The following is a 15,595-nucleotide window of genomic DNA, read 5'->3' on the forward strand; positions in this document are numbered from 1 at the left end:
ATGAACAAGCTTACCTATTTACTTGTATTCATACATCTTTTTTTTTTATTGAGTCTGTGTGGATGTGCATTGACGTGATCAGAAAAGTGAAGAGTATTAAATGTGTGGTCGTCCCGTTCAAGCAGCAGAGCCTTCGTGTTTTTACTTTATAACCTATGTGAGTAAACATCGCTAACGTTCGATTACACAAGTATTTCCTTATTGCTAAACCCAACTGAAAATGACGATTTGATCCGTTCTTCAATGGCAGTGTAATAGACGGCAAGCGACGTCCCCGCTAATTTGCAACTTTATAATGTCGGAGAATATGTGACGTTTTTTCTTGTAAATGTGTGAATTTATAATGTCGGAGAATATCCAACTTTTTTTCCCGCAAATTTGTGACTTTATGATGTCCGAGAATAACCGACTTTTTTTCTAAAAAAATTGCGACTTTACAATGTCGGAGAATATCCGACTTTTTTTCTTGTAAATTAGTGACTATATAATGTCGGAGAATATGTGACTTTTTTTCTCGTAAATGTGTGAATTTATAATGTCCGAGAATATCCTACGTTTTTTTCTCAAAAATTTGCGACTTTATAATGTCAGACAATATCCAACTTTTTTTCTCATAAATATAGTGACTTTATAATGTCCGAGAATATCCGACTTTTTCTCTCTCATAAATTAGTGACTTTATAATGTCCGAGAATATGTGACTTTTTTTCTCATAAATGTGCGAATTTATAATGTTCGAGAATAACCAACTTTTTTTCCCCACAAATTTGTGACTTTATGTCGTCTGAGAATATCAGACTTTTTTTCTCGTAAAATTAGCAACTTTATAATGTCTGAGAATGTCCGACTTTTTTTCTCATAAATTTGCGACTTTATAATGTCCGACAATATCAGACTTTTTTTTTTAAACAATTAGTGACTTTATAATGTCCGAGAATATCCTACGTTTTTTCTCAAAAATTTGTGACTTCATAATGTCTGAGAATATCCGACTTTTTCTCTCTCACAAATTAACGACTTTATAATGTCCGAGAATATCCGACTTTTTTTCTCATATATGTGCAAATTTATAATGTCCGAGAATATCCGACTTTTTTTTCCCGCAAATTTGTGACTTTATGTCGTCTGAGAATATCAGATTTTTTTTCTAAAAAATTTGTGACTTTATAATGTCAGAGAATATCCAACTTTTTTTCTCGTAAATATAGTGACTTTGCAATGTCCGAGAATATCTGATGTTTTTTCTCGTAAATTAGTGACTTAATAATGTCCGAGAATATCCAACTTTTTTTTCTTACAAATTAGCGACTTTATGTCATCTGAGAATATCTGACTTTTTTTCTCGTAAATTTGCAACTTTATAATGTCGGCGAGTATCCGACTTTTTTTCTCGTAAATGAGTGACTTTATAATGTCCGAGAATATCTGACTAGTTTTTCTCGTAAATTTGCGACTTTATAATGTCCGAGAATATCCGACTTTTTTTCTCGTAAATATAGTGACTTTAAAATATCTGAGAATATCCGACTTTTTCTCTCTCACAAATTAGCGACTTTATAATGTCTGAGAATAACCAACTTTTTTTCTCGTAAATTAGTGACTTTTTAATGTCCGACAATATCAGACTTTCTTTCTCGTAAATTAGTGACTTAATAATGTCCGAGAATATCCAACTTTTTTTTCTTACAAATTAGCGACTTTATGTCATCTGAGAATATCTGACTGTTTTTCTCGTAAATTTGCGACTTTATAATGTCGGCGAGTATCCGACTCTTTTTCTCGTAAATGAGTGACTTTATAATGTCCAAGAATATCTGACTAGTTTTTCTCGTAAATTTGCAACTTAATAATGTCGGAGAATATCCGACTCTTTTTCTCGTAAATTTGCGACTTTATAATGTCCGACAATATCTGACTTTTTTTTCTCCAAAATTTGTGACTTTATAATGTCCGAGAATATCCGACTTTTTTTCTCCAAAATTTGCGACTTTATAATGTCCAAGAATATCCGACTTTTTTTCTCGTAAATATAGTGACTTTAAAATATCTGAGAATATCCAACTTTTTCTCTCTCACAAATTAGCGACTTTATAATGTCTGAGAATAACCAACTTTTTTTCTCATAAATTAGTGACTTTATAATGTCCGAGAATATGTGACTTTTTTTCGCATATTTTTTTTTTAATTTTTTTTTTTTTTTCGCAAATTAGAAACTTTATAATCTCGGAGAATATCTGACTTTTTTTCTCATAAATGTGCGACATTATAATGTCGAAGAATACCCGACTTTTTTTCTTGTAAATTTGAAACTTTATAATCTCGGAGAATATCTGACTTTTCTGCGACTTTAATTTCAGAACGTTTTTTGAGGTTTTTCCTCAAAATATTACAGTTTATGGTCAAACTGGTTAATCGTAAACACTGGCACGAAGCTACGTTTGAACTTACAAACCTCGAGCTTCTAATGAAGAGTTTGTGAGAACATTTTAACAGTAGAGACAGCAGGTTGAGTAGCTGTTGGTTTCAGGGATGGCCACATTTAGATGCTTCACTTCCCTGTGTTTACCTGTCCAGGTGAGCTCTGCCCTGCCTGTAGTGGAAACGAGGGGCATGAGGACACCGGCTCACGTCCAGCTCAAACTGAAAAAGCTGCAGGTCAGTAGGCACACACACACACACACACACACACACACACACACACACACACACACACACACACACACACTAATGTTTTTAAATGTCACTATCAGCATCCCTTCAATTTCCACATACGGCATTAAGTCTGAGACATTGAGTTGGAAAAGAAAACTACCTTCATTAGACTAATCGGTCCGAGTCAAATGTCAGTCGGCCTTAACGAGGTGGAAGTCGAGTCCTTTCAGCCCTTTAATTGTGGTGCCAATCAACCGTCCGCTTCATTCATTCATATCAAACCAGTGTTGGAAATGTCACTAGTTGACTGACAAAAGGAGGGATCTATCTGTCATTTCTCTGACCTTTAATTTATAAAGTCTCAAATGTCTGGAGTCTCTATTTTAGCTCTATGGTTTCTATGGTTCAGCTGCAGGATGAGCGGCTGTCAATCATCGACAGAGACAACCGCCTGCTGGCCTCCAAGCTGGCCGACATCGTTTGCTCTAAAGGTCTGGTGGACCACAGGAACCATTACCACCCGAGGAGGTAAGAACCAGTCCAGCTGATGTACAATACTACATGTCATATTATGTCATGTCATTTCCTGTCATGTCATTTCCTGTCATGTCCTGATATGTCATGTGGGCAAAATATTAGGGACCTCAATAATGAAAATGAAGTAGAATTATCACCTGTAACTGGAAAGGAGGGAGGGAGGAAGGAAAGGAGGAAGGAAGGTAGGGAGGGAGGAAGAAGGAAGGAAAGGAGGGAGGGAGGGTGGAAGGAAGAAGGAAGGAAGGGAGGGAGGGAGGGAGGAAGGAAGGGAGGAAGGAGGACAGAAAGGAGGGAGGGAGGACAGAAAGGAGGGAGGGAGGGAGGAAGAAGGAAGGAAGGGAGGGAGGGAGGAAGGAAGAAAGGAAGGAAGGAAGGAAGGAAGGAAGGAAGGAAGGAAGGAAGGAAGGAAGGAAGGGAGGAAAGGAGGAAAGGAGGAAGGAGGACGGAAAGGAGGAAGGGAGGAAAGGAGGAAGGAGGACGGAAAGGAGGGAGGGAGGAAGGAAGGAAGAAGGAAGGAAGGGAGGGAGGGAGGAAAGGAGGGAGGGAGGGAGGAAGGAAGGGAGGAAGGAAAGGAGGGAGGGAGGGTGGAAGGAAGAAGGAAGGAAAGGAGGGAGAGAGGAAGGGAGGAAGAAGGAAGGAAAGGAGGGAGGGAGGAAGGAAGGGAGGAAGGAAAGGAGGGAGGGAGGGGGGAAGGTAGGAAGGGAGGAAGAAGGAAGGAAAGGAGGGAGAGAGGGAGGAAGGAAGAAGGAGAGAAGGAAGGAAGGAAGAAAGAATGAAAGAAGGAAGGAAGGAAGAAAGAAAGAAAGAAGGAAGGAAGGGAGGAAGGAAGGAAGAAAGGAAGAAGGAAGGAAGGAAGGAAGGAACAGTCAAAACAGACGGGGTCAATTTGACCCGGGAGGACGACAGGAAGGTTAATCAAATTCTAAATCAAAGTTCGTCTTTTAAACACCTTATTTATTACATTTTAACCCATTTTTAATGACAGTATGAATTCAAACATTGATGAAATAATTACTAAAAAAAATATAAAATAAACATTTGAATTAAATCCGTCTCTCAAACAGTTACATCACCTTTCTGACAATGTCGACAAAAACTGAAAGCTTCGTAAAAGTTGAATTTATGGCCGAGCTGTTGTATTGGATTGCATTAGATTGCACAGGTTTTAATAATAAAGCTCCAGTTGAGTGTATAATTTCATATCATGGTGATTATTTCCTGCATCTTTGGCAAAGCTGAAGCTCATCCTGTGGAGCCTCCAACCCCCCCCCCCCCTCCCCTCAGATCCTCAAACCTGTCTGTGATGATGATGCCAGTGTCGGAACTTTAAATAATTAATGTGACCAGTCCTTCTCTGTTATGGTGTTAAATTATTGATTTGGACGTCGTGAGATGATGGCCCTCAGAAGGACATGTTGAGATTATTTTAAGTCAGTTTTAAAGGATAAGTCCACAATTTTTTTTAGTGTATCTTTAAATACAGCATTCAGGTGTCCATATGATATGAGCAGTTTAAAAAGGTTTTCCTGTCTGTAATCATTCCTCCTGTTCATGACTATTAAAAGATCTCCTTCAAATGATCTCTCAATGTAAAGTGATGGAGGACTAAATCATTATAAAGTCTCTGATCAGCTTCTATTGAGCTTCATCAGTGTGAGTTACTATAGTTACTATAGTTACTATGGTAACAGTGTGAGTTACTATAGTTATTATAGTTACTATGGTAACAGTGTGAGTTAGTCATATCAAGTGATATCTGACACATTTACAGTCTTTTTAGCATCAGATTCCCTCTTAGTGTTTCCTTTCCTTCCTTTCCTTCCTTCCTCCCTTCCTTCCCTCTTAGTGTTTCCTGTTTCTCTGCGGTGGAAGTATAGGAACAAAAAGACTTTGCTACTAAAAACACTGTAATGCTGAAACATAGAAGATGAAGATGAAGACTCATTTGGACAAAACTGAAGCTGATGTAGTAGATGTGAAGCTTATATGAGGCTTCAGCAGTCTGAGTTCAAGGCTGTGGGAAGTAGCGGAGTGGAGCGTGCTGCAGCAGCCCCTGGTGGATAGTAGAGGATCTGCATGTTCACAACTATGAACCCTCTAAGACCTGCAGAGCCAGAAACAAGGCTGTAGTGAGCTGTTTTAGAGCTAGAGTCAAAGTTCTGGTATCATATGAAACTATATTATCTACATCAGAGGTGTCAAACTCATTTTCATTCAAGGGCCACATACAGCCCAATTTGATCTCATGTGGGCCGGATCATTAAAAGGAAGGAAGGACGGAAGGTAAAGAAGGAGAAGGAAGAGAATACAGGAAGGACAGATCGAAGGAAGAGAAGAGAAGACAAGAAGGAAGGAAGGAAGGGAAGATCTGAAGGAAGGAAGGAAGGAAGGAAGGACGGGAGGAAAGAAGGGAAGATCGGAAGGAAGGAATGAAAGATGTAAGGAAGGAAGGGAAGATCGGAAGGAAAGAAGGAGTGAATGAAGGGAAGAAGGACAGATGTAAGGAAGGAAGGGAAGATCAGAAGGAAGGAATGAAAGATGGAAGGAAGGAATCAAGGAAGGAATGAAAGATGGAAGGAATCAAGGAAGGAATGAAAGATCGGAAGGAAGGAAGGAAGGAAGGAAGGAAGGAAGGAAGGAAAAGAGGAAGAAGGAAACTGGGCCGGATTGGACCTCTTGGCGGTCCGGTTCTGGCCCACGGGCTTCATGTTTGACACTACCTGATCTACAGGTAGATTCTAAAACTAAATGAAACTAAACTGAAACTACTAAATCACTTGTTCAACGAGCTAAAACTAAACTGAAATAAAAAAGCAAACTGAAAAACTAAATAAAAATAAAAACTACAGAACATTTCAAAACTATAATAACCTTGACCTCTCACCTCAAGATATCTGAATGAAAATGGGTTCTGTGGAAATGCACGAGTCTCCCCCTTACAGACATGCCTGCTTTGTGCCAATCCCATGTAGTTGAGTCAAAAACCATGCAGTTGTTTGCATGCAGTTTAAATGTGTTATTTTTGCCTATTTGCCTATTTCTGGGGTATTTCTGGTCTCTAAACAGTCTTGGAATTATATTAATTTTTTTATGACTGGAAAACCGAGACTCATGAGGATTCGGTGAGCCCACTTGTATTCATGTGTGATGATGTTTGTCCCCATATTAACCATTTTAGCTCATTGTGGTGAGACCAACTTTTGAAACATGACCTCACTATATAAAATGACCCACTGTCACGTCTAGGATAATCACAGCCTCATGACACTTTACAAGAGAGACCTCAGGCATGCAGAAGATGTTTGGCTTTCCGAGGCATATTGACAGTAAAGGAGATTGTTGAGCAATTTCCAGAACAGAACTGAAATGTATTGCGTTGTGTCTCTTTTTCTTTTTTTTGCTTCCTTCAGTCTGAATGCTGACAAACGGAGGGAGGAACTTCTGCTGGTCAGCCGCCAGAATCAGGCCATCTACCAGCGAATCACATCCCGCCAGTCGGAGTACCGCCGCCAGCTGTGGTTGGATGACTGGGAAAGGACGCAGTGTCGGCGGGACGATATTTCCCGCTACCCGCAAGGGTTCGGAGATAAACAGGTCCAAAGAAGGAGATGTGTGACAATGATGTGATTTTCTCATAAGTCTGAATATTTAAGATGCACAAAGACGAATTAACTTAAAGGACCAGTGTGTAAGATTTAGGGGGATCCATTGGCAGAAATTAAATATAACCCTTGAACAGGCAACATGCACCAGGAGATACAGACTCTTTAACAGCCTGTTAGGAGCATGATTGGTTAACCCTCCTGTTGTGCTCCTGGGTCAAATTGACCCTATCTCTTTTGACTGTTCCTCACTTCCTTCCTTCCTTCTCTCCTTCCTTCCTTCCTTCCTCATTCCTTCTTTCCTCTCCTTACTTCCTTCCTCATTCCTTCTTTCCTTCCTTCCTTATTCCTTCTTTCCTCTCCTTACTTCCTTCCTCTTTTCCTCCCTTCATTCTTTCCTCCTTTACTCCCTTCCTTTGTTCCTTCCTCATTTCCTTCTTTCCCCACTTCCTTCCTACCTCTTTCCTCCCTTCCTTCGTTCCTTCCTCATTTCCTTCCTTCCTTCCTCTTTTCTTCCCTTCCGTCGTTCCTTCCTCATTTCCTTCTTTCCCCAATTCCTTCCAGGTTCCTTCCTCTTTCCTACCTTCCTTCCTTCCTTCCTTTCCTTGACCTGAGCACAACAGGAGGGTTAAGGTGATAGTTCAATAGTATGTGCCTTGAATTGATAGAACTTGATTGGTAGAATTGAAGCTTGTTGTAGGTCTATACTTTGATATAAATGGTAAAAATCAGTTTAGAAACTAGTATTAATGACCAGGGAAGGCAAAGATGTACCACTTCATTCAATTATTTACCATTATGACCATTTTAATACATTAATAGGGGCAACGTATCCTTTTGGACATACAACTCATGAAATCCCAAGTATATTAAAAAACATATATTTCTAGAAATGCTTTACTTCAGTGCAAATGAGATAACTAGTGACATCATATAATATTTCACTCCTGCCTGTTTAAGGGATAATATTCATTAGTATATTTTTTAATAGGACATAAGAATTGTTGTGTTTCATTACCTTATATATCTACATAGGGAGCAGGTCCATGTTGCACTACCATGTTTCTACAGTAGCCCAGAATAGACAAACCAAACAGTGGATCTAGAGACTCATTTTCATTCAAGGGCCACATACTGCCCAATTTAATCTCACGTGGGCCAGATCATTAAAAAGATGGAGGCAAGGAAGGAAGAAAGGAAGGAAGGAAAGATGGAAAGATGGAAGGAAGGAAGGAAGGAAAGATGGAAGGACAAAAGGGAGGAAGGACAGATAGAAGGAAGAGAAGACAGGAGTGAAAGACGGCAGGAAGGAAGGAAAAATAAAAACACGGATTCTACTTATATGGGCATGAGGCGGGGCCATGGGCGGAGCGGGGAGGTTGCTATGGTTGCGAGGGCTGGATCTCGAGGACATTGGTCAATCAACCTGTCAATCGGGACGTAGCCACGCCCCCTAATGCATACCCTGCTTTATCGTCACATATAAAATCAGGGAGGCCAAAATGTCCCAAATGAACATCATACTGCATTGAAGAAGGCTTTAAACTAGCGATTGAGACCATGAACACATTTTGAAAACGTTTACTGAGGTTAGAAATCAAGTGAGAAATTGGTGAATAGGAGGGTTAAAATGAGATGCCAGTTTTACTGAATGAATGAATGCTGAAGAGGCTCCCACAGATTTATACAAGACCTTTTTTGCTGAGTAATAAATGAACTGACTCTTTTTTCCAGCCTGACTGTCGTGTGTGTTATCTCTGAATCAGCAGAAGTCGAACAGGAAGGTGAAGTTTGCAACTACGGAGAGCAGCAGCGATCGGTCCGAGAGCTGCAGTCACACCGACACCGACAGAGAAACCTGAAACCTGAACCCTGAAACACACTCACATGATTTAGTCCAACGAGAAATTGATGAATTTAAATGTCCTGAGGGCCATCATAGAGGATAAACCTGTTTTAACCCTCCTGTCGTACTCCCGGGTCAAATTGACCCCGTTTGTTTTGACTGTTCCTTCTTTCCTCCCTTCCTTCCTTCCTTCCGTCTGTACTTCCTCCATCCCCCTTTCTTCCCTTCCCTCCTTCATTTCCTTCATCCCTTCCTTTCTCCCTCACTTCCTCCTTCCTTCTTTTCTCTGTCCTTCTTTCCTTCCATCCTCTTTTCCTTTCTCCCTCCCTCCTTCCTTCTTCCTCCCTTCCTTTCTCCCTCCCTCCTTCCTTCTTCCTCCCTTCTTCCTCCCTTCCTTCTTTCCTTCCTTCCTTCCTTCCTTCCTCCCACCTTTCCCTCCTTCCTTCCTTCCTTCCTTCCTTCCACCTTTCCCTCCTTCCTTCCTTCCCTCCTTTCTTTCTTCCTCCCTTCCTCCTTCCTTCCTTCCTCCCACCTTTCCCTCCTTCCTTTCCTTTCTTCCCTCCTTTATTTCTTCCTCCCTTCCCTCCTTCCTTCCTTCCTTCCTTCCACATTTCCCTCCTTCCTTCCTTCCCTCCTTTCTTTCTTCCTCCCTTCCTTCCGTCCTCCCACCTTTCCCTCCTTCCTTCCTTCTTCCCTCCTTTCTTTCTTTCTTCCTCCCTTCCTCCTTCCTTCCCTCCTTCCTCTCTTTCTCCTTCCTTCCACCTTTCCTTCCTTCTTCCTCCCTTCCTTCTTTCCTACCGCCTTTCCTTCCTTCCTTCCTTCCTTCCCACCTTTCCCTCCTTCCTTCCTTCCTTCCTTCCTACTTCCCTACTTTATTTCTTCCTCCCTTCCTCCTTCCTCCCTTCCTTCCTTCCTTGACTCGAGGACAACAGGAGGGTTAATTCGATTAAAATATGATCTTTACTCTGCAGACATCCTCGGGATAAAGTAAAGGTTATATTTCAGGCTGTTATTCATCCATCCACCTGTGTGTTGTTTTGGGGTGTGGAATGAAAGTATTGACTTTTAAGAAATAGATGAGTCTGTGTTTGTTTATTTATTGATTTGAAATTAATGTGGGTCGTTTAGTGTTTTTGTGTCTTTGTGTTTTGTTTCCTGTGCTTGATTCTAATTTCAATCCAATAAAAGCTCCTGAGGTATAAACTCATTTGTCATGGGCGTGATGTTATGTCTCAAACTAATTTATGAGTTTCTTACTTGTGACTCTTTAATGTGACCTAACAGTCTCACTTCCCCAACCATAAGATCCTTTCATAATACACTTACAATGTAAATCAGGGCTGGATCATTAAAAAGATGGAGAGAAGGAAGGAAGGAAGGAAGGAAGGAAGGAAAGAGGAAAGAAGGGAAGGAAGGAAAGACAGATAAAAGGACAGAGGGAAGAAAGGTAGGAAGGAAGGAAGGAAGGAACGGGAGGAAGGACAGACAGACAGAAGGAAGGACAGATGGAAGAAACGGAGGAAGGAAGTAAGGAACGGAGGAAGGACAGACAGACAGAAGGAAGGAAGGACAGATGGAAGAAACAAAGGAAGGAAGTAAGGAACAGAGGAAGGACAGACAGACAGAAGGAAGGAAGGAAAGAAGGAAGGACAGATGGAAGAAATGAAGGAAGGAAGGAAGGAAGAAAGGAAAAAAGGAAGGTAGGAAGGACAGAAGGATAGAAGGAAGGACAGATTGAAGAAACGGAGGAAGGAAGAACAGAAGAAAGAAAGGACAGATGGAAGGAAGGACAGAAGGAAAAGAACACAGAAAGGAAAGTGGGCCAGATTGCACCCCTCGTTGGGCCGGTTCTGGCCCACGGGCCGCATGTTTGACACCCCTGATGTAAATGATGGGAGAAAAAAAGTTGGTGTGAAGCTAATAAGAAGCTTCAGTTTTGTCCAAATGAGTCTTCATCTTCATCTTCTATGTTTCAGCATTACAGTGTTTTTAGTATCAGTCTTTTTGTTCCTATACTTCCACCACAGCTCAACAGGAAACACTAAGAGGGAAGGAAGGAAGGAAGGAAGGAAGGAAGGAAAGGAAACACTAAGAGGGAATCTGATGCTAAAAAGACTGTAAATGTGTCAGATATCACTTGATATGACTAACTCACACGGTTACCATAGTAACTATAATAACTATAGTAACTCACACGGTTACCATAGTAACTATAATAACTATAGTAACTCACACTGCTGAAGCTCAATAGAAGCTGATCAGACACTTTATAATGATTTAGTCCTCCATCACTTTACACTGAAAGCACATTTAAAGGTTTTAATATTCACTATGAAGAACAGGAGGAATGATTACAGAGAGGAACACTTCTTTCACTGCTCATATCGACACCTGACTGCTGTTTAAAAACAAAATCCTGTCCTGATATCACTCCTGAACCTCATATTAGGTATTAGGACAGTCACTCTCGTCTACTCTGCTGTTTTCCCACTAGGTGGCAGTAAATACAAGCTTGTGCTCAGCTCTGACTGAGAGAGGCAGGAGGAGAGACAGAGAAGATACAGGACTGCCTCCACAAGAAAAGAAACATTTTAGTGGAACATTTTAGAGTGGAACTGTGCTTATAAATGAGAAGAGCTTCACCCTGCAGCTCATTTGGTTTCTTTTATAATAAATCTCATTAAACAAACAGTCCATAAGTTCACTGTGGTGCAGAGACACAACCAACACCACCGAGTCCAGACTGACACATGGACTGGACCTGCAATATTTAATGTGCACATTCAACATTGAGTCAGTATGTACACTGCAAAAGCATGGCTTAAAATGAGGAACATGTTTGCTAACTTAGAAACACAAGTCACCTGTTTATCATGAGTACTCTCAATAGTGGTGAAAGAAGTATTCAAAACCTCCACCTAAGTAAAAGTACCAATACAGTAAAGGTCCTGCATGAAATAGCAGCAAAAAATAGCAAAAGATTTACTTTTCTCCAGTAAAAGTACTGCAGTATTATGAGTGATGTAGTATGCAGTATTACAGTAAAAGTACTGCAGTATTATAGTGATGTAGTATGCAGTATTACAGTAAAAGTACTGCAGTATTATGAGTGATGTAGTATGCAGTATTACAGTAAAAGTACTGCAGTATTATAGTGATGTAGTATGCAGTATTACAGTAAAAGTACTGCAGTATTATAGTGATGTAGTATGCAGTATTACAGTAAAAGTACTGCAGTATTATGAGTGATGTAGTATGCAGTATTACAGTAAAAGTACTGCAGTATTATAGTGATGTAGTATGCAGTATTACAGTAAAAGTACTGCAGTATTATGAGTGATGTAGTATGCAGTATTACAGTAAAAGTACTGCAGTATTATGAGTGATGTAGTATGCAGTATTACAGTAAAAGTACTGCAGTATTATGAGTGATGTAGTATGCAGTATTACAGTAAAAGTACTGCAGTATTATGAGTGATGTAGTATGCAGTATTACAGTAAAAGTACTGCAGTATTATGAGTGATGTAGTATGCAGTATTACAGTAAAAGTACTGCAGTATTATGAGTGATGTAGTATGCAGTATTACAGTAAAAGTACTGCAGTATTATGAGTGATGTAGTCTGCAGTATTACAGTAAAAGTACTGCAGTATTATGAGTGATGTAGTATGCAGTATTACAGTAAAAGTACTGCAGTATTATGAGCTTGATGTAGTATGCAGTATTACAGTAAAAGTACTGCAGTATTATGAGTGATGTAGTCTGCAGTATTACAGTAAAAGTACTGCAGTATTATGAGTGATGTAGTATGCAGTATTACAGTAAAAGTACTGCAGTACTATCAGTTTGATGTAGTATGCAGTATTACAGTAAAAGTAGTGATATATTATTATATATGACATCATTAGATTATTAATAGTGAAGCATCAGTGTTAGAGCAGCATGTTACTGTTGTAGCTGCTGGAGGTGGAGCTAGTTCAACTACTTTACACAAACAAAGACCATGCTGTTTGTGCAGCATTTAAAAGAATGGTTTATTGGTTTTGGCGAGATGGTTTGGGAGGAACTGGATGAGGGTCAATTTCTGTGGAATGATTGCAGTAGAGGAGAGGGATGAAGAGGGATGATCACCGGGGGGATGAACAAGAGTTGGAGTTTGGTTGTGGTTGTGTTTGGTGGGATGACGAGTTGTTATGTGGTTAGAAAATCCAGGAACTCAGGGGTCGAGACTTAGGGTGGGGGGGTAAGTCTCAATAAACTCTCAGCGTCATTATCTTCCAGTAATTCCGATAATGAAAGGGAGAGACGGATGATTCCTTAGAATGGAAGTATCAACCCTAACACATGTCTTTGATGGTGGGAGGAAACCAACACACAAACATGAAAGCTCACCACAGAAAGGACCTGCGACGGCAGGAGATCGAACCCAGGACCTTCTAGCTTTGACGTTTTAAAGTCCTCACCACTGAGCCACTGTGCCGCCCATGGAGAGGGGGGTGAGATGAAGAGAATCAGATTTGGAGGGGAGGGTCATGAGAGCTGAGGTAAACAGGAGAGAAAAGGGTTAGACCAGAGGTGTCAAACTCATTTTCAATCAAGGGCCACATACAGCCCAATATGATCTCATGTGGGCCGGACCATTAAAAAGATGGAAGGAAGGAATGAAAAGAAGACAGGAAGGAAAAGTGGAAGAAAGGGATGAAGGAAAGATGGATGGAAGGAAGGAAGGACGGACAGAATGAAGGAAGGCTGGAAGGAAGGAAGGAAGGAAGGAAGGAAGGAAGGAAGAAAGGAAGAAAGGAAGGACAGAGAAATAGAAGGAAGGACAGAATAAAGGGAGGAAGGAAAGATGGATGCAAGGAGGGAGGGAAGAAAAGAAGGAAGGAAGGAAGGAAGGAAGGAAGGAAGGAAGGAAAAGAAGACAGGAAGGAAAAGTGGAAGAAAGGGATGAAGGAAAGATGGAAGGAAGGAAGGAAGGACGGACAGAATGAAGGAAGGCTGGAAGGAAGGAAGGAAGGAAGGAAGGAAGGAAGGAAGGAAGGAAGGAAGGAAGAAAGGAAGGACAGACAAATAGAAGGAAGGACAGAATAAAGGGAGGAAGGAAAGATGGATGCAAGGAGGGAGGGAAGAAAAGAAGGACGGAAGGAAGGAAGGAAGGAAAAGAACACAGGAAGGAAAAGTGGAAGAAAGGGATGAAGGAAAGATGGAAGGAAGGAAGGAAGGAAGGACGGACAGAATGAAGGAAGGCTGGAAGGAAGGAAGGAAGGAAGGAAGGAAGAAAGGAAGGACGGACAAATAGAAGGAAGGACAGAATAAAGGGAGGAAGGAAAGATGGATGCAAGGAGGGAGGGAAGAAAAGAAGGACGGAAGGAAGGAAGGAAGGAAGGAAAAGAACACAGGAAGGAAAAGTGGAAGAAAGGGATGAAGGAAAGATGGAAGGAAGGACGGACAGAATGAAGGAAGGCTGGAAGGAAGGAAGGAAGGAAGGAAGGAAGAAAGGAAGGACGGACAAATAGAAGGAAGGACAGAATAAAGGGAGGAAGGAAAGATGGATGCAAGGAGGGAGGGAAGAAAAGAAGGACGGAAGGAAGGAAGGAAAGAAGGAAGGAAGGAAGGAAGGACGGACAGAATGAAGGAAGGCTGGAAGGAAGGAAGGAAGGAAGGAAGAAAGGAAGGACGGACAGAATGAAGGAAGGCTGGAAGGATGGAAGGAAGGAAAGATGGAAGGAAAGAAGGAAGGAAGGAAGGAAGGAAGGAAGGACAGACAGAATGAAGGAAGGCTGAAAGGAAGGAAGGAAGGAAGGAAGGACGGACAAATAGAAGGAAGGACAGAATAAAGGGAGGAAGGAAAGATGGATGCAAGGAGGGAGGGAAGAAAAGAAGGAAGGAAGGAAGGAAAGATGGACGGAGAGAAGGAAGGAAGGAAGAGAACACAGGAAGGAAAGTGGGCCGGATTGGACTCTTCGGCGGGCCGGTTCTGGCCCACGGGCCGCATGTTTGACACCCCTGGGTTAGACACAAGTATATACAGGTGATTGAATTAGTTAATTAGTTCATTATAGAGCAGGGTGTGGTCTTATTCCTGAGCTTGATAACTTCTTTATACAGTGAGCTAGTTTAGTCCAGTGGTTTCCAACCTAAGGACTGGGCCCCTCCAAATGGTCATAAATATGTAAAGTAGCATCAAATGGAAATATTCAAGTGAAACAACCATAGACTGTATATAAGAAATGGACGTAACATCTGTGACGTCACCCATTGGTTTGTGGACTGCTGCTCGGAAGCCAATAGTATCAAATCTAGGCAGCGCCATCTTGAAAATTTCAGGTGCATGCTGGGAAAAATAAAAACACGGATTCTACTTATATGGGCATGAGGCGGAGTCATGGGCGGAAATATGGGCGGGGCTAACAGCGGAGCGGGGAGGCTGCGATTGGTTGCGAGGGCTGGATCTCAAGGACATTGGTCAATCCACCTGTCAATCACGACGTAGCCACGCCCTAATGCATACCCTGCTTTATCATCACATATAAAATCAGGGAGGCCAAAATGTCCCAAAAGAACATCATACTGCATTGAAGAAGGCTTTAAACTAGCGATTGAGACCATAAACACATTTTGAAATGTTTACTGAGGTTAGAAATCAAGTGAGAAGTTGGTGAATTCTCCATTGACTTGTATAGAGACGGTCGCCCCCTGGTGGCCTTTTGAGAGAATGCAGCTCTAAGTTACTTCTGCATTGGCTTCTTTTCAGAGGATAGGAACTCCCCGCCTGGAAACAACTCAAAATTAGTGAAGTAAATGTACTTAGTTTCCACCACTGGTTCTTGACTCCAGACCTCCAGGCACACTGACGTATTTAATTGGCTCGATCTGAGACCCACAGCTGGATTGAATCAGCTGGAGTCTATATGTGGAACCTCTTGGTCACATATTGAATATCACCTGATGAAGACGT

At 41.2% G+C, this 15,595-nt stretch overlaps 2 protein-coding genes across 2 annotated transcripts in view; one reads left to right on the forward strand and one right to left on the reverse strand.

The window, feature by feature from the left end:
- Nucleotides 1-6,816, forward strand: part of si:ch211-284k5.2 (uncharacterized protein CFAP97D2) — a 10,169-nt gene extending 3,353 nt beyond the window's left edge. Inside the window, 3 exon segments of the mRNA XM_053319440.1 lie at nt 2,575-2,655; nt 3,062-3,180; nt 6,600-6,816. Coding sequence (XP_053175415.1) covers nt 2,575-2,655; nt 3,062-3,180; nt 6,600-6,816 — 417 coding nt within the window.
- Nucleotides 1-15,595, reverse strand: part of LOC128358610 (40S ribosomal protein S17) — a 554,334-nt gene that overhangs the window by 147,175 nt on the left and 391,564 nt on the right. The window lies entirely within an intron of this gene.

Source organism: Scomber japonicus, chromosome 5 (genome assembly GCF_027409825.1).
Source record: "Scomber japonicus isolate fScoJap1 chromosome 5, fScoJap1.pri, whole genome shotgun sequence".
Taxonomy (NCBI): domain Eukaryota; kingdom Metazoa; phylum Chordata; class Actinopteri; order Scombriformes; family Scombridae; genus Scomber; species Scomber japonicus.